General features: G+C 44.7%; 1 protein-coding gene across 1 annotated transcript in view; it reads left to right on the top strand.

Moving 5' to 3' along the window:
- The window catches only part of nat8l (N-acetyltransferase 8-like), a 98,730-nt gene extending 76,066 nt beyond the window's left edge, over positions 1 to 22,664 (top strand). The window contains exons 2-3 of the mRNA XM_043704188.1: positions 17,577 to 19,799; positions 19,914 to 22,664. Of these exons, the coding sequence (XP_043560123.1) occupies positions 17,577 to 17,944 (368 nt within the window). The 3' untranslated portion in view covers positions 17,945 to 19,799; positions 19,914 to 22,664. The remainder of the gene's footprint in view (positions 1 to 17,576; positions 19,800 to 19,913) is intronic.
- The last annotated feature ends 5,089 nt before the right edge of the window (positions 22,665 to 27,753 follow it).

Genomic DNA, 27,753 nt, shown 5'->3' with positions numbered 1-27,753 from the left:
CAGTGATACTGACAATTACACACCCCTCCCAGTCTGTTGCATAGTGATAATTACTTTTATAATCTCCTCCCAGTCTGTTACACAGTGATAATGACTGTTACATGCCCCTCCCAGTCTGTTTCTCAGTGATACTGACTGTTACACACCTCTCCCAACCTGTTACACAGTGATAATGACTGTTACAGGCATCTCCCAGCACCTCCACTCCCGGCACCATTCCCTGCAACCGCAAGAAGTGCAAAACCTGTGCCCACACCCCCCCCCCCCTCACCTCCCTCCTCTCCCAGTCTGTTACACAATGATAATGACTTTTATGATCTCCTCCCAGTCTGTTACACAGTGATATTGACTGTTACATGCACCACCCCATCTGTTGCACAATTATAATGACTGTTACACACACCCACACACCTCCCAGTCTGTTACATAGTGATATTGACTGTTACACACCTCTCCCAGCCTGTTGAACAGTGACAATGACTGTTACACACCCCTCCCAGTCTGTTACACAGAGATAATGACTGTTATAATCTCCTACCACTCTGTTACACAGTGATAATGACTGTTACATACCCCTCCCAGTTTGTTACACAGTGATAATGACTGTTACAATCTCCTCCCAGTCTGTTTTACAGTGATACTGACTGGTACACACCCCTCCCAGTCTGTTTTACAGTGATACTGACTGTTACACACCCCTCCTGGTCTGTTACACAGTGATATTGACTGTTACACACCCCTCCCTGTCTGTTACACAGTGATACTGACTGTTACATAACCCTCCCAGTCTGTTACACAGTGATACTGACTGTTACACACCTCTCCAGTCTGTTACACAGTGATACTGACCATTACACACCCCTCTCAGTCTGTTACACAGTGATAATGACTTTTAAAATCTCCTCCCAGTCTGTTTTACAGTGATACTGACTGTTACACACCCCTCCCGGTGTGTAACACAGTGATAATGACTGTCACATGCCCCTCCCAGTCTGTTACACAGTGATACTGACTGTTACACACCCCTCCCAGTCTGTTTCACAATGATAATGACTTTTATAATCTCCTCCCAGTCTGTTGCACAGTGAGACTGACTGTTACACACCTCTCTCAGTTTCTTACACAATGATACTGACCATTACACACCCCTCCCAGTCTGTTGCACAGTGATAATGACCGTTACACACCCCTCCCAGTCTGTTACACAGTTATAATGACTGTTACACACCTCTCCCAACCTGTTGCACAGTGATAATGACTGTAACACACACCTCCCAGTCTGTTACACAGTTATAATGACTGTTACATACCCCTCCCAGTCTGATACACAGTGATACTGACTGGTACACACCCCTCCCAGTCTGTTTCACAGTGATAATGACTTTTATAATCTCCTCCCAGTCTGTTGCACAGTGAGACTGACTGTTACACACCTCTCTCAGTCTCTTACACAATGATACTGACCATTATACACCCCTCCCAGTCTGTTGCACAGTTATAATGACTGTTACACACCCCTCCCAGTCTGTTACACAGTTATAATGACTGTTACATACCCCTCCCAGTCTGATACACAGTGATAATAACTGTTATAATCTCCTCCTGGTCTGTTTTACAGTGATACTAACTGTTACACACACCTCCCGGTCTGTTACACAGTAATACTGACTGTTACATACCCATCCCAGTCTGTTACACAGTGATAATGACTGTTACATACACCTCCCAGTCTGTTACACAGTGATAATGACTGTTATAATCTCCTCCCAATCTGTTACACAGTGATAATGACTGTTACACACCTCTCCCAGTCTGTTACACAGTGATACTGTCTGTTACATGCCCTACCCAACCTATTATACAATGATATTGACTGTTATAATCCCCTCCCAGTCTGTTACACAGTGATACTGACTGACAGTTAACTTTTGCCTTATTAAACCATTACAGATAGTCTCAGACCCAGGCTTCCCTCCCTCAAATTGAAAATAAGAATTAATCCCATTCTGGTTGCTGTTACCTCGGAGCCTCTTCACTGTGAGATCATTAATTGATCCTGTCCCCTTGGCATTTGGAAATAAATCATTGTTCCTTCATCCTGGGACTCTCTGCTGTACTCCATACTCGGGACGTCGCTACAGCAGGTGGACTGTGGCTGTTGAAGAAGGCTGTTCATCACCCCCTTCTTAAAGGCAATTATGGATGGGCAATAGACCCTGGCCCAGTCTCTGACATCTACACCCTCTGAATGATTAGGGTTAGGAAGAAAACCAATAGTATGGGCTGCTTTCTGGTTAGCTACAGAACAGCTGTTCTAAGAAACTATGCTGACCACATTCCATGAACACCTCAAGCAGGCTACCTTTACATCTGATTTTCCGATCTATATGCACATTAAAGTCTCCCATTCTTATCGCTGTGCTTTTCTGACAAGTCCTCGTTGTTTCTTTATCCCCTTTTCTACCGTATGGTTACCGCCTGTACATCACTCACACACATTACCCCTTGTCTTTATCATTTCTTAGCTCTACCCAAACTCATAGAATTATAGACTGGTACAACACGGACACAGATCTTTCAGCCCAACTCGTTTGCTCTGACCAGACATCCCAATTTGACCTAGTCCCATTTGCCAGCACTTGGCCCACATCCCTCTAAACCCTTCCTTTTCATATACTCGTTCGTATTTTAAATGTTGTAATTGTATCAGCCTCCACCACTTCCTCTGGCAGCTCAGTCCATACAGGCACCACCCTCTTTGTGAAAAAGTTACCCCTCAGTTCCCTTTTAAATCTCTCTCCTCTCACCCTAAACCTATGGCCTCTAGTTTTCGACTCTCTCGTCCTGGGAAAAACACCTTGTCTATTTATCCTATCCATGCCCTTCGTGATTTTATCAACCTTTATAAGGTCACCCCTCAGCCTCCGATGCTCCAGGGAAAACAGCCCCAGCATATTCAGCCTCTCCCTACATCTCAAACACTCCAACCCTGGCGACATCCTTGTAAATGTTTTCTGCTCCCTTTCACAATAATCAAAAGGTGGCCTAACCAATGTCCTGTACAGCAGCAACATGACCTCCCAACTCCTAAACTCAGTGCTCTGACCAATAAAGGAAAGCATACCAAACGCCTTCCTCACTATCCTATCTACCCTGCGACTCCGCTTTCAAGGAGCTATGAACCTGCACTCCAAGGTCTCTTTGTTCAGCAACACTCCCCAGGAACTTACCGCATAAGTTCTGCCTTGATTTACCTTTCCAAAATGTAGCATCTTGCATTTATCTAAATTAAACTCCATCTGCCACTCCTCAGCCCATTGGCCCATCTGTTCAAGATCCCATTGTAGTCTGAGGTAACGTTCTTCACTGTCCACTCTGCCTTCAATTTTGGTGCCATCTGCAAATTTATCAACTATACCTCCCATGTTCACATCCAAATCATTTATATAAATGACGAAAAGCAGTGGACCCAGCACCAATCACTGCAGCACTCCACTGGTCACAGATCTCCAGTCTGAAAAGCAACCATCTATCTCCTATCCTGATGCCAATTTTGTATCCAATTGGCTAGCACCCCTGGATCCCATGTGATCTAACCTTACTAACCAGTCCACCACGTGGAGCCTTGCCAAAGTCCATATGGACAACACTCTGACTTCACTAATCTTTACCTCTTTAAAAAGCTCAATCAAGTTAGTGAGACATGATTTCCCACACACAAAGACATATTGACTATCCCTAATCAGTCCTTGCCTTCCCAAATACATGTAAATCCTGTTCCTCAAATTTCCCTCCAGCAACTTACCCACCACTGACATAAGACTCACAGATCTACAGTTCCCTGGCTTCTCCTTACAGCCTTTCTTAAATAATGGCACCACATTAACCAACCCCAGTTTTTTGGCACCTCACCCATGGCTGTTGATACAAATATCTGAGCAAGAGGCTCAGCAATCACTTCTCTTGCTTCCCACAAAGTTCTAAGATCAGATCCTAAGGATTTATCCACATTTTTGAGACCTCCAGCGCCTCCAGTAATATGAACTCTTTTCAAGACATCACTATCTATTTCCCCACGGTCCCTACCATCCCGAGCAGTAGATACTGACGCAAAATAATCGTTTAGTATCTCACCCATGTCCTGTGGTTCCACATATAGACAGCCACACAGATTTTTAAGGGGCCCTATTCTCTCCTTAGTTACTCTTTTGCCCGATTGTACTTACAGAATATTTTTGGATTCTGCTTAACTTTACTTGCCAAAGCTATCTCATGTTCCCTTACTGCCCTCCTGATTTCACTCTCAGGTGTGCTCCTGATTTCCCAAACTCAGGTTATTTCTCTCTCTTCTGCTAATATCATCATTAACTAACAGAAACATCCTTCCACCTTTGTCACTTCCTCCCTAAATATTCTTTACCCTTCAAGAGTCACCTCCCATCTATGTCACCCTGCGCCATGTTTCCATGTATGTAGTCCACTAGATTCTACTTCTCCTGTTCCAGTTCACTCTCAGGTCTTTCATTTGGTTCCGAGTGCTACATGGATACAAAGCCTCTAGTTTTATCCTCTGTTCCCTCTTCTCGATCTTGATATTGTCTATTCCTCCCTATCAGTCTGTTTATCATTTTCCTGTATTAACGCATTTCTCTTTGGCTTTGACTTTAATTTCTCCCACATCTACTCAAATTTTATTCCTTGTGTCTACTCTCATTTAAGGATCCTCTTTACTTCCTAGTTTTGCAGTTGGGTGGGAACATCAGCCCCTGTATGATTAGATTAGATTAGATTAGATTAGATTAGATTACTTACAGTGTGGAAACAGGCCCTTCGGCCCAACAAGTCCACACCGCCCCGCCGAAGCGCAACCCACCCATACCCCTACCTTTACCCCTTACCTAACACTACGGGCAATTTAGCAGGCCAATTCACCTGACCTGCACATCTTTGGACTATGGGAGGAAACCGGAGCACCCGGAGGAAGCCCACGCAGACACAGGGAGAATGTGCAAAGTCCACACAGTCAGTCGCCTGAGGCGGGAATTGAACCCGGGTCTCTGGCGCTGTGAGGCAGCAGTGCTAACCACTGTGCCACCGTGCCGCCCATATGGTTCAGGTGGAGATTATGGTATCCGTACAGATTCTCACTTTCCCCTGTACTGGTGCCATCGTTGAGCCAAGTACTCCTCACTCTAAGCTGTTTTGCCCTGTGTCAATTTGCACATGGCGCAGGAAATAATCCAGAGATGACTGCAGTTGTGCTTTTGTGTATAAATTTGGCACCCGTTTCCTCAGACAGACTGGAAGGCAGAGTCTTTTTCTTTGTCATATTAATGTTTCTGGTATCTAAATGAAACACAACTGGATCCTTCCTCACCTCCTGCAAGTTCCAGTCCAGACCCGAGGAGATGTCCCCATCCCTGGCATTGGGTGGGCAACACATCCATCTCGACCATAGCTGGCATATATCCTGTTATTCACTATACACCTGATATATACCCTGTTTGTTAACTACCTGGTATCCAGCCTTGTCAGTATACACTGGATATATGCTTACTTATGCACCATCCTCATTATATACACCTAGTCATTATATATCCAAAGATGTGCTGGTCAGCTAAATTGCCCATAGTGTTAGATGCATTAGGTAGAGGGAAATGGGTGTGGATGGGTTACTATTTGGAGGGTCGGTGTGGACTGGTTTCCACACTGTGGGGAATCTAATCTAATCTATCCAGTTCACTCCAGTTCATTCTAATCCCTGGATACACTGTATTCAATCCACCCCCCCCCACCCCGCTCCAAATGTACATCTGTTTACCATTCATCCATGAAACAATCCTATTCATCATAAAGTCAGTGTACATCTTATCATTGTAATCCCAAGGTACAGCCCTTCATTGCACAGTGGATACTAATCCTCTTCTTACGAACCAGCATACAGCCCATCTGTTATAATCCTTGTCTGTATACAGCTGACATACACCCCATTCATTACACAACTGGTATATATCCCATTGCTAATACACAGGGTTAGCCCTGTCATTCTGCAGCATATACACACCTTATTGATTACACAGCTGAAAGTGTGTTGCTGGAAAAGCGCAGCAGGTCAGGCAGCATCCAAGGAACAGGAGAATCAACGTTTCGGGCATAAGCCCTATTGATTACACAGCCCATTACTTATCGACCCAGTATAAACCTTATTCATTATACACCCCATTTGCATTCCAATCCTTTTATGTCTTATTTTATAAAGATATATCTGATTATACAAACTTGCTTATCTGCTATACCTCACTTTCATTGTACACCTATTCCAGTTATAATCCGTATTAAATGGCGAAGCAGGCTCGAGGGGCTGAATGGCCACCCCATTCCTATTTCTTCTGGTCTCATATTCCAATGATGACACACCCATTCGTTGTCTATCAGATGAACACACTGAGTTCATTGTACCACCAAACTATACCCATTTTATTGTAAACCTCATCAGAACTAGGGGCAGGAGGAGGCCATTCAGCCCCTCAAGCCTGCTCCACCATTTAATATGGATCATGGGTGATCCCATCATGGCCTCAACTTCACTTTCCTGCCAGGTCTCCGTGAACCCATTATTAATTCAAAATCAGTCTATCTCCTCGAATTTACTCCATGAGTGTCCACTGCACTCTGATGGAGTGATTCCACAGATCCATGATCCTTTGAGTGAAGTAATTTTTCCTCATCTCTGTTTTAAATCTGTTACCCCTAACTATGACCTCTCATTCTGGATTGTCCCACACGAGGAAACACCCTCTCTGCCTCTACTTTGTCAATCCCCTTCAGCACCTTTTATACCTCAATTCAATAAATTCTAATGAGTCGAGGCCTAAACTGCTTAACCTCTCCACCTAAGACAAACCTTTCATCTTTGAAATTAATCCAATGAACCTTTTCCGACCTGGGCCCAATTAAATTACATCTTTCCCCAAGTACAGGAGACCAAATCGACATGGCCTCACCAATATACATTGTACAATATACAAAGCCCTCCACTATGCGAACATTGTACACCCAATATAGCTTTTCATTACATACTTGATAAGCATCTTTGTCATTATGTACTCAATCTAGACCCTGATTCATGTTCAATACTAATTACAGAGTCAGTGCATACCACTATTACACTCTATTCCTTTAACACTCTACATCTCTATGCATATATTGGAAGCTGCATATATTAACCCACAGAGTCCTATTCTTTGCAAAGAGAGAGAACGTGTACATGTACTGCACCTGTTTCAACTCGGCAAAGTAGGCGACAGCCATTCACTGATTAATTTTTCAGGGCAATGCTTTGGCCAATCATTGAAATGTAAAACAACGTCTGACGGGTAACTGTCAATCATCACTGAATGGTGCATTCTCCATGGCAACACCTCAACTAACAAGCGGTCACTTCCCACCTGATCAGCACTGTCCACTTGCACAGTTTAAAAGTTGATTTTCAAGAATAAGCCCTGCTACTGTAAGGGAAAAGATACACAAACAGGGGATTGAGAATCTCATCAGGCCAGAGGACTGACTCTGAGCTGGCTGAAAAGGTAAAGTTTGTTTCTCTCCTTAGAGGGGTATTGTTCATTTTTTTGCAAATTGGCTTGATGAGTGCAAGATGAACAGCTTTGACCAAAAAAGCGGCTTTTTCTTTAGCGACCTAATGTTTGTTGAAAGGCCATCCCAGAGTGCTGTCTGAGAATGTTGTGAAGTAGTGAAAGGCTGCAGCCAATTTGTCAGGCCCCCACCAACACACAGAGAAATGAGCAGATCTCCTGCGTATGGTTAGGGGGTTGAGAGTGAAGTTGGTGAAAATTAAACCAATTTCATGTGTGCCTCAGAACGAGCTGACAAAGGTTTTCTGATTCTGTGCTTACAGCCCCTGATCCCTGTTCTTTGAAACAGATGGATGGAAAATGAGAGGTTGATGAGCACAGGAGTGGAAAACCCTGAACACCTCCCCACCTAAAAGGATTCTTCCTGGGACAGAACTCGTGTCTCCAATGGAACAAGTTCTGGAGCCTGATCTTTCTCTTTTATCATCAGTTCACAGGTATTTTACGTAGTCATTATTCATTCAGTGCTGACGAACTACCTGGGCTTTTCTAGGTCACACTGTTGGTGAGTCGCATTGGCAGGGACTTGGTTGAGCTGATGACCAATTTTCCTCTTTTATTTCTATATTGGTTAGCAACTCCAAATAAAAAAAAATCTGCCAGCCCATTATACTCACTCGAGTATAAGGTCTGAATGTTACCTGCTAACAGTGTGACAGAGCCATTACGGCACACAAGAAGACCAATCGGCCCATCAATTCCATGCCCACTCTCTGGGGAACATTCATCAGTCCCACTTCCTCTCCCCAACTCAATCCCTGTAGCTTTGCAGTTTATTTCCCATCTGATTTCCAATTAAGAATCTCTGGTTACACCTCCCCCCACCCCATGTAGACAGGACATTATCCCCTGCTGAGTGAAAGTATATTTCTAATTCACATCCCTAACCTCAAAACTTTCAATCATTGTTTCTTGACCCTCATAGGGAGTCTCAGGACTTACGTTCACTCCTATAAATGATTGGATTTAAAACATTGTCACCCGATACTTCACAAGAAGTGAAGACCGACACTGAGTTTCTCTGAAGTGAAAGTTTGTATTCATTCATCCAATTAGATTGCAGGGGAAAAAAAGGAAAAGACTTACATTTGTATAGCACCTTTAATGGTTTTGCAATTTTTAAAGATCCTTTGAAATATCCTGACGGTAGTGAACTAGGAAATATGATAGCCAGTTTACACAGAGCAAGCTCTGACATGCAGCAATGTGTGATAATGATTGGATATTTTGTTCTACAACAAATTGAAGTATAAATATTGGCTGGGAAACCGTCGGGATGATTTATACTTGTCTTCAAAATTACATCCACATGAGCAGTCAGACTGGGCCACAGTTTACCATCACATCTATATGACTGTCTCCCTAACAGTGCAGTGCTGCCTCATCCCTCAGCACTGTAGCAGGAGAGTCGGCTTTAAGTATTGTCAAAATCCTCTGACTCAACAATTGCAGGGTAGCCAGCTGAGCCAGGGCTGTTAGCAAAAGCCTGGATTCCAGTCTGTGTGTTAGGCCTTAGACCTGGACTCCAGTCTGTTCATTTGGCCTTAGGCCTAAAGGCCTGGATTTCAGTCTGTTTGCTCAGTCTAAAGGCCTGGATTTCAGTCTTTTTGCTAGGCCTAAAGACCTAAACTCTAGTCTGTTTGCTAGGCCTAAAGGCCTGGATTCCAGTCTGTTTGATTGAAATAAAGACCATGCGGTTGTACAGGAGTCCCCTCTGAGGGCACTCTTTGTAGTCACTGAGGGTAGTGATTCCTCTTGTGGGAGACAGCCAGGGAGAGGTCTGCAGCAACATGGGAAGTGAGGTGAGTGGGGGGCAGGTGGCGGGATGGAGGAAGGTCAGGAAAGCTATAGCTACAGGGGGTTTAATAGTCAGGGGAACAGATATGTATTTCTGCAGCTGCTGATGTGACTCCAGGATGATGTGTTGCCTCCCTGGGGCTAGGGTCAAGGACGTCACTGAATGGCTGCAGGGTATTTAAGGACCAGGAGGATGGGGTAGGGGAGTGGTCAAGAAGATTGGTGCCAACGACATGGGTAATAAGTTGGATGAGATCCCCAAGAGTGATATTAGGGTGTTGGGGATAAACATTGACTGGAGGAACTTCGGTGTAGCAATCTCTGGATAGTTCCTAACAAGCTAATGGCTAATTGGAATGGGAGGATGGAGCAGTTGAATGCCTATCTGATGAAGGGGGAGTGCTTTAAATTTCCACAACATTGGGACCAGTTCTGGAGGAGAGGAGGCCAGTATAAAATGCAGGGAATTGTAACTCGACAGACCCAGGAACGCTAACACCTAAGGGAGGGACTTGAGGGATGGGAGAGTGAGTGTAGGTTCAAAAGCAAAAAGCAATGCTGGAAAAGGAATGAAAAGTGAAACGCCTTCCTCAGTGATTTTAATAAACTCTGAGACTTGGATGGAGCAAGCTGTATTACAAAGTTAGAAAATGATTCACGATTCACGTGTAATGTGTCCTGATCAGGGTAGGGAGAAGCTTTGCAATATTACACACAAGGTGGTGGAAACATAGCACATGGGGGATAAGTGAAGAAGTGTAACGTTGATGCATTGTGGGAAGATGGCATGTAAAGAGAGCTCCCTATAAATAGCTGAAGAGTATCAATGAGCAGAGAAATGTGTTTGTGTTCAAAACCTTCGAGGTGAGAGGGTTAGTGTTTGCAAAGCATTTTTTATGTATGTTCATTTACAGGATATGGGTGTCACTGCCAGGCCAGTAGATATTGTCCATCCCTAATCGCCCTGAAGAAGTTAGTGGACATCTGCAGTCAGTGGGGAGTAGGTGACCCAAAGGACTGTTTGGGAGGACGTCCTTGGCCCCGAGACCTTCATCAATGCTTCAGCAATGACCTTCCCTCATTGTAAGGTCAGAAATAGGGATGTTCGCCGATGATTGTACCATGTTCAACGCCATTCACAACCCCCACCTCAGAGACTGAAGCAGCCCATGTTCAAATGCAACAAGGTTAAAAATCACACAACACCAAGCTTTAGTCCAACAGGTTTCATTGGAAGCACTCTAGCTTTTGGACCGTCGCTCCTTCATCAGATGGCCACTACAACCTGATGAAGGAGCGACGATCCGAAAGCTAGTGTGCTTCCAATTAAACTTGTTGGACTATAACCTGGTGTTGTGTGATTTTTAACTTTGTCCACCCCAGTCCAACACCGGCATCTCCAAATCACAAATGCAACAAGATCTGGACAATTTCCAAACTTTAACTGAAAGGTGGCAAGTTATATTCATGCCACACAAAAGCCAGGCAATGACTACCTCTGATAAGAGACAATCTAACCAACGCTCCTTGACATTCAATGGCGTTACCATCACTGAATCTCCCAGTATAAATATCCATGGGATCACCTTGCAGCTGAAACTCAACTGGACTCACCACATAAACACTGTGGCTGCAAGAGCAGGTCAGAGGCTTGGAATACTGCAGCGATTAACTCACCTCCCGACTCCCCAAAGCCCATCCACCACCTACATTCCTGATGAAGAGCTTATGCTCGAAACGTCAACTGTCCTGCTCCTTGGAGGCTGCCTAACCAGCTGTCCTTTTCCAGCATCACACTTTTTGACTCTGATTTCCAGCATATGCAGTCCTCTCTTTCTCCCACCCTCTACAAGGCACAAGTCAGGAATGTGATGGAATACTCCCCACTTGCCTGGATGGATGCAGCTCCAACAACACTCAAGAAGCTTGACACCATCCAGGACAAAGTAGCCCACTTGATTGGCACCACATCCACAAACATCCACTCCATCCACCACCAACGCTCAGTAGCAGCAGTCTGTACTATCTCCAAGATGCACTGCAAAATTCACCAAAGATCCTCAGACAGCACCTTCCAAACCCACGACCACTCTCATCGAGAAGGACAAGGGGCAGCAGTTACACGGGAACTCCACCCCCTGCAAGTTCCCCTCCAAGTCACTCACCATTCTCAATTAGAAATATATCACCATTCCTTCAGTTCATTGGGTGGGAATCTTGGAATTCTTCCCCGACAGCATTGTAGGTCTACCTCCAGCACCTGGATTACGGCAGTTCAATAAGGCAGCTCACCATCACCTTCTTCAGGGGCAACTAGGGATGGACAATAAATGTTGGCCCAGCCAGCGACACCAAATCCCATGAGTTGATAAAAGAAATTCTCGGATTTTGAGCAAAATTTGTGTTTATTGGCTTCACAAATGGAAGAGAAAAGTGACAATATTTTGTTCTGAGTCTTGATAACTCACTGATTGAATTACAATTAGATCAATGGGGAAAGATCTGGGCACCACACTTCAAGGGAAATGTAAATGCCATGGAGAGAGGGTTTATGTGAACTTTTGTAGGAATGAGAGTGTGCGATTACGAGGAGAGGCTGGTAAAGTGAAAGCTTTAGTGAGGGTTAAAAGGTGACCCCAGAGAAGCTTTCAAGATGCTGTGGGATTTTAGTTGAGTAAGGAAGGAGAAAGTATTCCCTTTGGTGAATGAGGTCAGAAATTGAAAACAATTGGAAGAAGATCAAGAACAAAGATGAGGAAGACATTCCTCCATTGGAGAATTGGTGGCTTCACCTGATAAGCTGATCGGTTCAATAAATCATTTAAAGAGGGAGTTGTGCAGGTGTTTAAGGATGTGGAACTTAAAGAGTCACTGACAAAGGGGCAGCTTGTATACGGGACAGCTCCCATGAGCCAGATGGTCCTACCCTTCCCCCACCCCAAAAAAAGGCCACTCAGCACATCGTTTCTCTGCTAGCTCTTTTCAGGAGTTGACTCCATCACTGTCCTCCCACTCCCCCACAACAACTCAAGCTCTTTGTTTTCTCTTCAGGTGCTTCTGCAACTCTGGTTTGGAAATCACAGTTACATCGTCCTCCACCACACTGTCGGGCCGTGCAGTCCAGATTTTAACCATTGCCTGTGCAACCAGGGCTTTCCACAGCCCACCTTTTGCCAATTTAGAGGTGGCACGGTGGCTCAGTGGTGAGCACTGCTGCCTCACAGCGCCAGGGACCCGGGTTCAATTCCACCCATGGGTGACTGTCTGTGGGGAGTTTGTACATTCTCCCCGTGTCTGCGTGGGTTTCCTCCAGAAACTCTGGTTTCCTCCCACAGTCCAACGATGTGTGGGTTAGCAATGGGAAATGCAGGATTGTGTGTGGGAGTAGGGGGTGGGTGCTTGTGTGAGGTGCTATTCAAAGGTTCAGGGTGGTCTTGATGAGCCAGATGGCCTGCTTCCTTACTTTAGGGATTCAATGATCTTCAGCTGGTATCATGATTCTGAATCCTTGACCCATTGGGAATAGTTTCTCTCTGTTCACTCTATCAAGATATTCCTGTTGTTTTACATGAAAACCTGTAGTCATTCCATTTGTTTGAAACCTTGAACATTTTCAGCTCAATGAAGAGCAAAACTCTTGTTCCAGACAAAGAGCTGTACTCAGTTCGTGTGTTCAGTATGAAAGCTTGTACTTTCCATGTTTGTTTGATTAGAAGGTCTGTACTGAGTTAATTTAACTTGTATTCTTTTGTTAACTTACAATTATTTAACAGAATAAAAGCAGCTAAAAGCTGAAAGCCATGCAGACAAACATTGAACATTGCTCTCCTTTGGGGTTGTATGAAAATACACCAATCACAGTCCATTAGCCAACCAGTCAGCATCCTACTTCTCATCCAGTAGAAGTTATTGTTCCCATGGAGATGTGGTATTCTTGGCATCTGTCCTGCTGAGAGCTGGGTGAAACATTTCAGCAAGATGTCTTTTTTTTTTACCAGCAATACTCAAGTTCTGTTCTACCAAGTGATGGTTTATAAAGAAATGTAAATGAAATATAGGTTATATAATAAAAATGTTCAACTGTAGAGGGATGGCAGAGTTGAAATGTATGACCATAAGATGTTGGAGCATCAGTAGGCCATTCAGTCTATCGAGTATGCCCTGCCATTCAGTGAGAGCCTGTGGCTGTTCTGATGATCCTCAGCTCCACTTTCCTGCCTTTTTCCCTGGATTCCTTAACTGATTAAAAACCTGGCTACTTAATGACCCAGCCATAACATCCCTCTACAGTATAGACTTCTACAGATCCGCTCCCCTCTGAGAGAAGAAATTTCTCCTCATCTTTGTCTTAAATGCACAGCCCCTTACTCTGAGATTATTCCTCCTGGTTTTAGATGCTCCTAATGCAGAAGCAACCTCTCCACATCTCCCCTGTCAAGTCCCCAATATGTTTCAATAAGGTAACCTCTCATTCTTCTACAATCCAATGAGTACAGGCCCAATCTATTCAACCTCCCCTCATACAGGCCCAACCCTTCCATACTTGGTACCACCGTAGTCAACCTGCTCTGGACAACCAACATTGTCAGTATATCTTTCCCAAAATAAGGGGCCCAACCCTATGATCTGACTAATGTCTTGAATAATTTCAACAAAACTTCCCTACTTTAATATTCTGTTCTCTTTGAAATAAAGGCCAACATTTTATTTATCTTTTCAATTTGCAATTCCCTCTGTTCTATGGTTTCTGCAGCCTTTCTCCATTTAAATAATATTCAGCTCCTCTAATCTTCTGGCCAAAGTGCATAACTTCACAGTTCCCCACATTATATTCATCAAGCTAAGTTTTTGCCTGCAGATTTAGCCTGTCCATATTCCTCTGTGCACTTAGCGTATCATCCCCACCACTGGCCTTCCCACCCATTTTTGTGCTAAACAAAAACATGGCTACAGCACACTCACTTTCCTCATGCAAGCCATGAATAAATATTGTAAATAAATGTGGTCCAAGCACTGACTCTTGTGCCACTCCACAAGTTACAGGTTGACATCCTGAAAATGCCCCCCTTACCGCCAGCTCTCGGTTTTCTATCAGTTAGCCATTCCTCTCTCCATGCTAATCGCCAGAGACCCGGGTTCAATTCCTGCCTCAGGCAACTGTCTGTGTGGAATTTGTACATTCTCCCCGTATCTGCATGGGTTTCCTCCGGGTGCATCTGGTTTCCTCCCACAGTCCAAAGATGTGCAGGTTAGGTGAATTGGCCATGCTAAATTGCCCATAGTGTTAGGTGAATGGGTAAATGTAGGGGAATGGGTCTGGGTGGGTTGCTCTTCAGATGGTCAGATGATTAGAGGAGCTGAACATTATTTAAATGTAGAAAGGCTGCAGAAACCATGGAACAGAGGGATTTGCGAATTGGGAAGATAAATAAAATGTTGGCTTTATTTCAAAGATGAAAATGTGTTGCTGGAAAAGCGCAGCAGGTCAGGCTGCATCCAAGGAACAGGAGAATCGACGTTTTGGGCATAAGCCCTTCTTCATATGCCTGAAACGTCGATTCTCCTGTTCCTTGGATGCTGCCTGACCTGCTGCGCTTTTCCAGCAACACATTTTCAGCTCTGATCTCCAGCATCTGCAGTCCTCACTTTCTCCTTGAAGATTTATTTCAAAGAGAATGGAATATTAAAGTAGGGAAGTTTTGTTAAAATTATACAGATCATAGGTTTGGGCCCCTTATTTTGGGAAAGATATACTGACAATGTAGGTTGTCCAGAGCAGGTTGACTACAGTGGTACCAGGTATGGAAGGTTGGGCCTGTATGAGGAGAGGTTGTTGGGCTGAAGGGCCTGTTTCCACACTGTAAGTAATCTAATCGAATCTAATCAAATCTAATATTGCTTCCATCACAATAGGCTCTTATCTCATTAAGTAGCCTCATGTGCAATACCTTTACAAGTGCCTTTTGAAAATTCAAATAAGTGACACCCACTGCTTCTCCTGCGTCTATCCTGCTTGTTACTTCCTCGATGAACTCTGTAAAAGTGTCAGATATGGTTTCCTGTTCATGAAGCCATGCTTGATCATATTTTATATTTCTTAATGCTCTGCTATTACATCCTTTATAACAGACCAATATTTTCCTCATCAGTACATTGTGACAATGAAGCTAATTCTAATTAAGTTAACTGGCCTACAGCTACGTTATTGTCTCTCCATTCTTGAAAGAAAAATACTCCATTGCCAGTTTTTCAATCCTAGATTCCCTACAGTGTGGAAACAGGCCCTTTGGCCCAACAAGTTCACACCGACCCTCCGAGGAGTAACCCACCCAGACCCATTACCCTACCCTATTATTCTACATTTAACCCTGACTAATGCACCTACACATCCCTGAACACAATGAGCAATTTAGCATGGCCAATTCACCTAACCTGCACATCTTTGGATAATGGGAGGAAACCCATGCACAGGGAGAATGTGCAGACTCCACACAAACAGTTGCCCAAGGCTGGGATCGAACCCAGGTCCCTGGTACTGTGATACAGCAGTGCTAACCACTGAGCCACCATGCCACCCTGGAACATTCCCAGAATCTCAGGTGTCCTGGACTATTATCTAGGGGCTTCCTTCTCAACCTCTCCCCTCACCTGAAGTGCGGTCCCTCTCAGATTAAACCAGGATCGTCACTCTCTCCCTCTCCAATGAGAGAGCAGTGCCATGATCTGGTAAGACTGTGGTGACTTACTGCCAGTGCATCCAATATCTCAGGAGCTACTTTCTTGAATAGCCGAGGATGCACCCCACATTAAGATCCTCTTCACTGCATGGATATGGAAAGGATGTTTCCTCTTGTGTGAGATTCTACAACACAGGGTTGCTGTTTAATAAAATAAGGGGTTGTCCATTTAAGATCAGAGATGGGGAGAATTATTTTTTTCTTATGTAAGTGTTTGGAACGCTTTTTGAAAAGATAATGGAAGCTCAGTCATTTTCAATATTTCTGAGGCCAGTGTGGACTGATTCTTATGAAGTGAAAGGGTTTCAGGGGGAGGGGCAGGAATATGGAACAATCAGATCAGTCATGGTCCTGATGGAGGACAAACGTGAGGGACCGAATGGCCTACACACAGAGGGTGGTTCGTATGTGGAATGAGCTGCCAGAGGAAGTGGTGGAAGCCGGTACAATTACAACATTTAAAAGGCACCTGGATTGGTATATGAATAGGGAGGGTTTAGAGGGACATGGGCAAATGGGACAAGATTAGTTTTGGACATCTGGTTGGCATGGACAAGTTGGACAAGAAGGGTCTGTTTCTGTGCTCTCCATCTCTATGACTCTTATGCCGATCATGTATATGTTAATTTGCTCCTATTGTGCTATGCAGTCTTGAATAAAGTTAAAAATCACACAACACCAGGTTATAGTCCAACAGGTTTAATTGGAATCACCTGACAAAGGGGCAGCGCTCTGAAAGCTAGTGCTTCCAATTAAACCTGTTGGACTATAGCCTGGTGTTGTGTGATTTTTAACTCTGTACACCCCAGTCCAACACCGGCTCCTCCAAATCAGTGTTGAATAGGCAGTAAAGTATTTGGGAAAGGTGTGGTGATGAGGGTGGGAGGAAAAGGGGAAGGAGGGGGATGTTCGCTCAAATACCCCAGATATTACTGAGTAACTTTCACAAGTATATGCATTGATTTCTGTGTAAAATCTATGCCCTTTTAATATTTATAATATGTTCACATTAATAGCCAAGTGGCTAGTGTATATGTGTATAGACAGAGACTAATAACTGGTGGATTCTCCTCTTTTGTCTTGTTTATTGGTGCGATGTTATCAGGGTAGATTTTGACTGAGTGTAACAGGCATCTCGTCTGTCTTTTAAATCACTGACGACATCACCCAGTCAACATCTACCCCCCCACCCCGTCAAGAGAACTACCAGCCGGGTGCGACAATATTCCGCCCGCTTCTGGATCAGTGGCGCTGGAAGGGCGCAGCAGGAGCCGCCGCCACAGCGCCGCTGATCCCGGAATCTGGCTCCCCCCACCCCACCCCCGGCGGTCTGCGGGTCGCGTTTGGCCTCTGCCCGCTGTTCAGCCCGTCTCTTTCCGTCTCGCCGCAGGGTCTTGCTTCTGGGTGGCCGCGCTGGACGGCAACGTGGTCGGGATCGTGGCGGCCAGGGGCCACGAGGAGGACAACGTGGTGGAGCTGCGCCGCATGTCGGTGGACTTTGAGCAGCGGGGCAAGGGCATCGCCAAGGCCCTGGGCCGCAGGGTGCTGGAGTTTGCGGTGCTCAGCAACTACTCGGCGGTGGTGCTGGGGACCACCGCTGTCAAGCCGGCAGCCCACAAGCTGTACGAGTCGCTGGGTTTCCGCTACGTGGGCATCACCGAACACTACGTGCTGCCGGGCATGAGCCACTCCCTCCTGGAGAAGATGTTTTTCCAGCTCCGTTACCACCGCTACCGGCTCCTTGTGCGTGAAGAATAACCCGCGTCCCCCCACCCCCCACACCCCCCCCCCCCCCCATCCCGCTCTGTAATAGCTCGACTTTACTTCCTCTCCCTAACCCTCTTCACGTCCCCTAAGAGTCCCAGCCGTCCCTGATGGTGCTGGTGGGGCCGCATGGCTGGGTCCATGTTCCTCTTGCTAGACCTTCTCCAGTACCATGGGTCTCTCTCACACACACACACACACCGCCCATAGGATTGGGGCTGGGTTTCCCAAGGACGGGCTCGGTGTGCGCTTGCATGTCCTGTGAGTGATGCTGCTCATTAACCAATGCTCTTTCCCCCTTCCACCACCCCCCATCAAACTACCCAGCCCAGCTTCTCCCCTCCCCACGCCGACAAGCATGCCCTCCCTCCCTCCGATGCCAGCGTTACTCCCAACAGCCTTTGAGATGACCGGGGGAGGAGGGAGGGAGGTTTGGAAAGGAAACGCACTGATTTCGCCCCCATGCTGCTCAGACAGGCGAGAGCTGCTAAATGTGATGGCACTCCCTCTTGACCTGATCCATGTGCATCTGGACTCCAACATGCAGTTTTTTTGTTGTTTTTTTTTGAAAAAAGGAAAGAAATTTAACCTTTAGATGTGCTGCACCTGCTAAATTCGACAGTGAGAGCCAGATGCAACCAATACCATTGACTGTTACTCCCATTACTTTCAGCATTTGGTCAACTTGGACCTCTTGACCCACGTTGCATATTGTGAAATAATCATTGAGTTCTCTCTCCCCTCCCCTTCTCCTGGGTGACAGTGAGTAAATCATTCGCATGCAAACCGGATGCTACTGGCAGGTTTTTGGTTTGGTTCCTGGGTTTTATTTTTAATTTGCGCTTGAGCTGAATGATGTCATTAGAGTCGGAGGGAGGTTGCGGTTTCTAAGAAAATGCATCTCCCTTCCCTTCCCCGACCCTCCTCCCCACCATATCAATGGCACAGGCAGAGTCCGTAGGGATCAAGGAGAATGGCTCTTCCAAACAATAAAAAAGATCACATACAATCGCAAAGTCAAAATCCATAAGCAAAAACAAACAAAAATTATTAGTAATTAAAAATAGTCGTGAATAGTTTCTGCTGCCTTGCTAGTGTTGCTATGGTAGTTGCTTTAATGACATCAACCTCGTGACTGGTAGAATGCAGAAGTAATGCAATTGGCATGTGTCTGTACCCTGAGTGTATTGTACAGTGCCTGCCTGAACAATAAGACAAAGGATATAACTCCTTAATCATGAAGTAACAACTGTGTAATATCTTAAAAGCTTTTTTTGTTTTGCATGCTGAATGTCTGTCTTGAATTCCAAACAAGAGGATAGCTGAATTTTAGTTTTAATAAGGGAGATGTCCAAAATATAAATATATATATATATATACGAAAACAAATTTCTGGAACTGCACTTCAGTGACTTTCTCAGAGATGCTGATCCTCGTTGATTTTAGTATCAGTACTTTGTAATAGACATGTACGTGTACAAAAAAAACTGAAGAGATACTTTTTCACAAAGTCATTCCTGGTTAATGGACAAGGATTGGTTGCTTTGTTTATTTTTGTTACGCCGATGCTTTCTGAAAGATACCGAAGTTGAGTTGGCAATGGTCAAATTTTCTTTTTTTAAAGATAGTATTTTATCGGCAATGAATATCTCTTGGCTTCTAATGTACGGTCAAGCGAATGTGTATCTGAAGTAGTGAAGATCTCTCACATCAGTCCAAATTATTTTTTAGTCATTTTCTGTACATAGATTATACCTCGCTGGCGATGGTGAGTTCGTTGCAGTTCTAAAACTAGCACAATATTGGTCTACAATACTCCCACAGCTCGTGTGGCCAAGCAACTCCACGGGTGAGAGGACCTGTTTTATTCTGTGCCACTCCTAGGGAAATCTCGATGACTTTTGTTTCATTTTCAAGTTGGTTTTTTTTTGTAACAATAAGGCTCTTCTGTTTCTCTCCTCAGTCTCTCTCTCTCTCTCTGGATCGTGGTCTGGCCGTAAACAGGGCTGAACCTAAGATGGCCACTGGGAGGCGCAAGAGGGTGATAGTCGATTGACCTTTGGCTAATGCCCAGCCGAGATCAGGAACTATTGGGGACAGCAAGGAGCCACATCTCAATCCCTGTTGTAGAGTTAGTGCTGAATACTGGGTGTGGTATCAGGTTGTAACAAGGGGTGGGATCATTAGGATTTTTTTTTGCTTTAGAATAAAGTACGCTAATGTGAGTGCAAAAATTTGTCTCCAATGTAACAGTTTAGTGTGGATAATGTATCCTTTACAGGAATCCCTATGTTACTCTCTCTTTTTTACATCAGCCTGATCATTTGATGGGTGAATTAAAACTGGGTCAGAGGATGGGAAAGTGAATGGATCCTGAGGAATGGCCTGTGTCCTGAGGTGGGACAGTTAGTTACAACCTGAGGAAAAAGACACCAAATCTCTCTGAAGACCCTTCGTTCCAAATTCTGCCCTGTTTGGCTGTTTATACTTCCCGCTCAGAGTGGTGAGCCTTTTCATTGGTTTCTGTGCATGTTGTAAAACACGAGCTCTGTGATTGGTTGGGCTTGAAGAGGTTTATCCACCAGGGGATCTTGCCAGTTCAAATTGACTCCACCCCACTTCACCAAATCCAACCTGAAACTTGTTTCTTAGTAAAAAGCGAATTCCGGCTTTAATTGTATCGACCCCCCCCCTCCTCCCCCTAGCCGACCTCTATTGGCCCTTTGCTTGGGTGGATTGAGAGGAAATTTGCTGTCAGCCTCCTGCCTTGATCTAGCCACCAAGAGTGGAGGGTTGAGTGAAACAGAATTAGCCTGGAATGAAGAAATGGTTTAATGGCTGTGAGAATACAAACCAATCCCATTCCCAGATTTCTCCATCTGTTCAGTGTACACTATTTATTTTCCCATAGTCATGAAAAGCAATAAAAAAAAACGAGTTGATGCCATACAAGGGAAGTCCTAGCCGGCAAGTTTTGAAGATGAAACTCTGAAGTGCTGTAATAAATGAGAAAAGTCTCAAATGAACCGTGGCTCACCTTTACTCACGATCACACAAAGGCAGCAGTAATTGTGTCATGATTCTGTAATCGGGAGGATGTATATGACCTGATCTGGAGGTGTGTGTGTTGCTTGCTGAGCTTGTCACACAGGCATGCCTTATTGCCAATGGATAACTATCTCAAACATTGAGATGGCATTGAGGTCTCCAGTCACCACTAGCAGCTCAAAGGCACACACCAATCTAACTTGAAAATATCTCGCCATTCCTTCATTGTCCTGTGACCCAAATCCTCAAAGTTTCTCCCTAACTGGGTGTCCTTCCACCCCAAGATTGTTGCATTTAGGCTCACCATCACCTTCTCCAGGACGGCTGACGAACACTAGCTGAGCTCACAAAACCCATACCCCACAAACAAATCAACAAAAACACACCTCACGACCTGGCACTGCATTGTCTGACGATTCCAGGTCAGATCCCTGATGTGAATAATGTCTCTCTAGCAGAAACTTATAACCATTACCATTTAGAAGGACAAGGGCAACATATACATGGGAACACCTCAAGTTCCCCTCCAAGCCACTCACCATCCTGATCTGGAAACTTATCGCTGTTCCATCAGTGTCGCTGGGTCAAAATCCTGCCATTCACTCCCTCACGGTGTTCGGGAGCACAGGGACAGCAGCAGTTCAAGGAGGGATAGTGCTAATTATAAAGACCTTATGAGTTACAGGTAAAGGGATCCAAGCTGCACGAATGTGAACATGTGGTCAAATGGGTTACTCAGACCTAAGACAGTGCAAGTGCTTGAAGTACAGTATGTAGTAAGTATCTGTAAGACAAAAACTTGAAGAGAAAAGGGGAAAGAGGTGTACAGGAGTAGGCCATTCAGCTCCTCCAATCTGTTCTGCCATTCAGTGAGACCACGGCTGATCTGCAGCCTATCTCCATATCCCTGCCTCTGGCCTCTATCTCTTTGCTTAACAAAACAATATCTATCTCAGATTTAAAACTAACAATTGATCCAACATTAGCTGCTGGAAGAATTGTGAATGACAATCTTGATTCACATTGTTTCTCGAAATGGTTTCCTTTGCCCCATATCTCAAAACTGCCGACATATAAAAGAAGAGAGACCAATTCTGAAGGATAATTTCTCAGCATAACTTTTCTTCCTCTGCTTGTCCCAGACGTGCCCAGTAGGAAGACTTTGTAGTTAAGTGAGGAAACTGACAGCAGCTAGACACAGAGAAGTTTGATGTTTCAGGAGTTGGGTCTTGCTGCATACTCCAGGCCGGTATGTTAAATAGCCAACATTTAAAATTTGTGTTTAACATTTCCTGACAAACGCTTTTAACAAATTAATGGTAAATGGAGTGAATAAAGGAAATTTGAACTGATGTTCTGAGTGTTTATAACATTCAGATGCCAAATGCCTGTCTTCTCACAGTCTTTAATCCCTCTTTTATTCCCCCAGTTGCTCTCTGGTTTATTGATTTTCACTTGTATTGTCCCTTTAAGCCTTAACCATCCAATTCAGCAATAAACTGACATCGGAGACTATGATAAGCAGTATTACAGCCAATGGTGTTCGTGTTTTCAGTAATAAGAACTACTTTGTAATTGACTTTTAAGCGTCTGTCAGATGCTGGCTGCAATTCAATGATGAAACTCTATGAGTATCCTTACAGTAAAAATTAATTTTGTATTGTGACCGAATTTGTGCATGCAAATATTGTTCATGTTACCAGTACATTGAATCAGTACATACAAATGTTGTAAAGGGACATTATTTTGTTGGCTAACCTCCACTGCCAGGCAAGTCTCCTGGCTGACCAAGTTAATGTGTACATATATTTCTGAAAGCTCTGGGGCTGAAGAGATTCCTTGCTATTTTCAGCTCACACTGTAGGCTCACCCCTCTCCTGGTCGCCGTCTCCTGGGGCTGTTTCCCTGTTTCCCGCAGTCAGAAGGAAAGTGGGAAAAACCAGCAGAGATCCATGCCCCCTTTCAGTCTGCATTTGGGCTTCGCTCAGGGTGGGGTGGGTTGGGAGGGGGTGGGGGGTGGGGGTGTTGCTTTTGTTTTTGGTTGCTGTCCATATAGTACACTTACTAAGATACCCTGGGCTGGGCAACTGTTCAAAACCAAAACAGAAATTGCTGGAAGAGCTCAGCAGGTCCGGCAGCATTTGTGGAGAGAAATCAGAGTTAACATTTGGTCCGTGACCCTTCCTCAGAACTGATGGTAGCTGGGAAAACGTTGGTTGATATGCAGAAGATAGGGTGGGGGGAGAGAGGGGGACAGTTGGACAGACAAAGGAGTGGATAACGACCTGTCGAGGAGGGTGAATAGCTGTTAATGGGGATAGTTAGTGGCTAACAATGGGTTGTGTGTAATAGCAGCTAACAAGGCGAAAGTGTGGACTGCAGATGCTGGAGTCGAGAGGGTGTTGCTGGAAAAGCATAGCAGGTCAGGCAGCATCCGAAGAGCAGGAGAGTTGACGTTTCGGGCAAAAGTCCTTCTGGTGTGTGGGGATTGGAGGAAGGACATGGGAGAGCTCAAGTACCATGTTGTTGAGCTTGATATTGAGTCCAGAATGTTCAAACTGAGTTCCCATCAGTTACTGCTCTCACAAACTGTTGGTGTTTGGATTTTCACAGTTTCTCACCAGTGACACTCAAAACAGCCATTTCCTAAACATTTACCACCCACTGGGTACAACTTTAACCTCTCCCACACCCACCGCCACCATCACCCCGTCCCAAGATTGGACACAAAACTGGTTTTACATCCAGATCAATTTTACTTGACACTGAATTTATTTTTAATTCCTTCACAGGTATTGATGTGGGTGTCACCAGCATTAATTCCCTATCCCTAACGGCTAGGGAATAGAAAAGAGTGTAATGCAGAATGCTCCACCCAATCTCAATGGGGGAGAGGGTTGCCATTTAGGTTAAAATTGGCTCCAGTCTCCATAATGAAATCCCGAGGTTTGACATCATGCTTTGTCTGAGATGTGTTGTGGGTGCAGAGCACTGTTTATATCCTCCAAACCAGAACAGAGGGGAGCAGAAGAAGGCCATTGAGCCTATCAGCATGTGCTACAAAGTAGTGCTTGACCCTTGACTCCAATTCCATTATTGCTGCCTGATCCCTGTGTCCCTTGATTTACTTAACAGTCCATCAGCTTTAACCTTAACACATTCAGTGGTGAGGGAGAGAATCCCAAAGGTTCACAAATTAAATAAATCTCCAAGTGTTTCAGCTCAAATGGCTGGCCCTTTATCCAAAACCCTGCCATCCAACTGTGGCTTCTCCTGCTAGGAGATCCTATTTGGCCCTGTCTGAATCTCAAAGAGATCACCATTCGTCCATCTGGACTCCCAGACAGTAAACGCCCATTCTGTTTGACCACTTTTCGTGGGCCAGTGCTGTCACATCCTGGGATCCAGTCTCTTCGAAGGGAGTTTGTAATTTTCAAAGGTCTAGTTGGGGGGGGTAAAGGCCTAATGAGATCTTTCAGGAGTGTTTTTATATAGAGGCCTCAGCCATTGAGGATGTAATTGTCTTAAAGTGTTTATTTCAGCAAGCACCAACAATGTGCTACGCGCTGAGGTGGAGCTGTCACCTTTGGTGCAGGGCGAAGGAAAGCCCCCCTCATGATGGGTGACACGATGGCTCAGTGGTTAGCACTGCTGCCTCACAGTGCCAGGGACCCAGGTTCGATTCCAGCCTTGGGCAACTGTCTGTGTGGAGTTTGCACATTCTCCCCGAGTCTGCATTGGGGATGCACAATCCAAAGATGTGTAGGTTAGGTGAATTGGCCATGCTGGATTGCCCATAGTGTTCAGGGATGTATAGGTTAGATGCATTAGTCAGGGATAAATGTAGAATAATAGGGTAGGGGAATGGGTCTGAGAGACATACTCTTTGGAGGTTCGGTGTGGACTTGTAGGGCCAAATGGCCTGTTTCCACACTTTAGGAATTCTATAGAACAAGTTATTAAGCTCTGGGTTGGAATGTGTGCTTTACCTTGATACAGTCTGGTCACCCTTTTCTGCATTGTTTTATCCTCTGTGCATAAGCTGCCTGCTCTGTTCAGCCTCAATATGGCTGCCACCTTCCTTTGCCAGGAGCACTGAGCTCACCACCTCGCCAATCAGGGTACTCACATTTATAACAGCATCACAAGAAGTGAATTCATCTGGATGTGAGGTTATCGAGCCTGCTTTGAGATAACCTGTCCTCCTTACACTGGTTCCCTTCACCTAATGAACTGCTATCGATTGTAAATAGCTGAGATCTGAGACCTGATCTATTCAGTAGCTGACTAATCATCAACCTGCCAATCTGAAAATGACCTTTTTATGCTTCCTCTCTGTCTTCTATCCTTTATCAAATCAATTCACTTTCAATGCAAGTGTATTCAATAACATTATCATTGAGTCACAGAGGTTTCCAGCGTGAAAACAGCCCAACTTGTCCATGCTGCCCAGTCTTCACAATTAATCTCATCCCATTTGCCTGTGTTTGGTCCATTTCCTTCCATATCTATCCCATCCATGTATCTGTCTAAATGGTTCTTAAATGATAAAATTGTACTCACTTCCACCACTACCCCTAGCAGCCCATTCCAGACTCTCACCACCCTCGGTGTGAAATAATTGCCCCTCTGTATCTCTCCCCTCTCATCATGTTCTTAAGGTAGGGGGCTATCACTAGTTAGCTAAGTTGCCTGGAAGTCTGGTGAGTGATGTCAACAGCGTGGGTTCAATTCCTGCACTAGCTGAGGTTACCATGAAGGACTCTTCTTGTCAACCTCTCCCCTCACCTGAGGCGTGGTGACCCTCAGGTTAAACCAGCCCCGGCTGTCTCTCTGTCTCGTTAATGGGAGAGTAGGTCTATGGTGACTATACTTTACTAAGATAGATTGGCTGAGCTGATACAGACCCTGTCTGTGTGTAGACAGCCCCTGTACTCATGCCAATGCCTTATCCCACTTTAGGGAGTGAGAGAAGCAATCCCAGCATGTTTATAATTTTGCTTAAATTTGTTTATTCTGAATGTTTCATTAAAAGCATGTGAAATGCTTGTAAACTAGTTTCGGACAATTCAAATAGTATATTAATCCTCTGTAGAGTAGGTGAAGCAAATCTACTTTGAGTTGGATATCATTGAATCTGAAAGGAGACTGTGGGATTCTCCTGCTTTACCCCAAAGTCCTTGCCGAGTCCAATCAGGACAATGAAGCACTTTCTTAATTCAGAAATACCTCAGCAATGACCCATGGTTGCCATAGATGGGGGAGGAAAACAAGTCTTAATGATTAGCCTCACTATCAGTGCAGGAACACCAGACTGTCTATATGTACTATTAGCACGTTATTCCTGTTAGAACATTATTACCCGAACTGCAGTGATGAATTCTTTGTTTAGTAATTTGAAATATTTGCATTGTTTAAGTGAAGCCCAGATTGTGATTTCCCATCTGAGTTTTGCCCTGCCTGCCTGTTGCTAGATGATCTCCCGTTGGTGGGCCTTCCTGGACTGGGTGGAATATGCTCAGGTGGTGCATTCAGACTGACACATTTTTCCGTACCCCGCTGTCAGCAATAGAAACTTTTGGCAGAAAAGCCAAGGGTTTGATGCTGATGTGTGCTGTCCTTGCTGAGTGTTAATGTTAGGGCTAATCAGTGTTAGAAAGATGATGTCGTTTAGACTTTGTTAGCCAATACAGCGCTTTATTATATTTGTGAGATACTGCTGCCAGTTTTGTTCAAAAGACAGGACATGTGATAACTTCCCAATCGGTTTGGTGTGCTGCATGCAGCCATTTAGCATTTTGTGGTTGTAGGGTTTATGTTTGACTGGAATTTAAGCACTTTCCCAGGATTGGGTGCACTCCAACATCCTATCCTTCCCACTCCTGAAGGCCAGGAGTTCAGAGCTCACCTCTGTGATAGAGATCCCCCCCCCCCCCCCACCCCCCAACCAGAGAGCGCATAGAGCTACTGATGGCACCAGCATAACAGAACACCCCTCACAGTTTCTGGAGGCAATAGGTTAGGAAGGTGTATCAACTCAACTCCAGGGAAACATGTGATGAGACTGATTTTTTTAAAAAACTAGATTACCAATATTAAAACAAAGCACTATCTTGAATCGTTTTGATCTCTAAGTTTGATGCCAACATGGGATACTGTCTCTTTACTGAATGTATCAAAGCTTTCTGTGAAAATGCGCAATTGTACAAATTGGAGATGTCTGGCCGAGTTTTCTAACAGGTGTGAGATGTGTTCCATCCCTTTTCTTGAGCTATAATTTAAATGTTCCACAGGGTTCTTTGCTGCTGGTCAGTTGTAACTGTTTCAGTTGAAAGCCTGTACCTGCTGATGACAAGGATAATTGATGTACATATTGAGAATCATAGGATCATTTGTAGAATCCATTTTGAATCTGTCAAAGGCCATAGCTATGATGATCATTGTGACAGACCATCTCAATCCTCATCTCCGAAAACTTTTACAGCTCGCTTTTATTTCTTGTATTTGTTCATGAGATATGGGCACTGCTGGCTGGGCCATCATTTATTGTCCATCCCTAATTGCCCAGTTAACGGCCAGCTTTGAGTCTGGAGTCACAGGTAGACCAGGCTGGGTCAGTACAGCAGATGATCCAGGTCTGGGTACGGTTTGGATTTCTATCGGAATTGCCTGGATTATCCCAGGCCGATATACAAGGCAAAGTTACTTTCTTGGAATGTATTCATGGCCAGAGCTTGCACTGAGTCCAGGCAGGC

This window comes from Chiloscyllium plagiosum, chromosome 2, assembly GCF_004010195.1.
Source record: "Chiloscyllium plagiosum isolate BGI_BamShark_2017 chromosome 2, ASM401019v2, whole genome shotgun sequence".
Taxonomy (NCBI): Eukaryota; Metazoa; Chordata; class Chondrichthyes; order Orectolobiformes; family Hemiscylliidae; genus Chiloscyllium; species Chiloscyllium plagiosum.
This window is presented reverse-complemented; position numbering and strand designations above follow the sequence as displayed.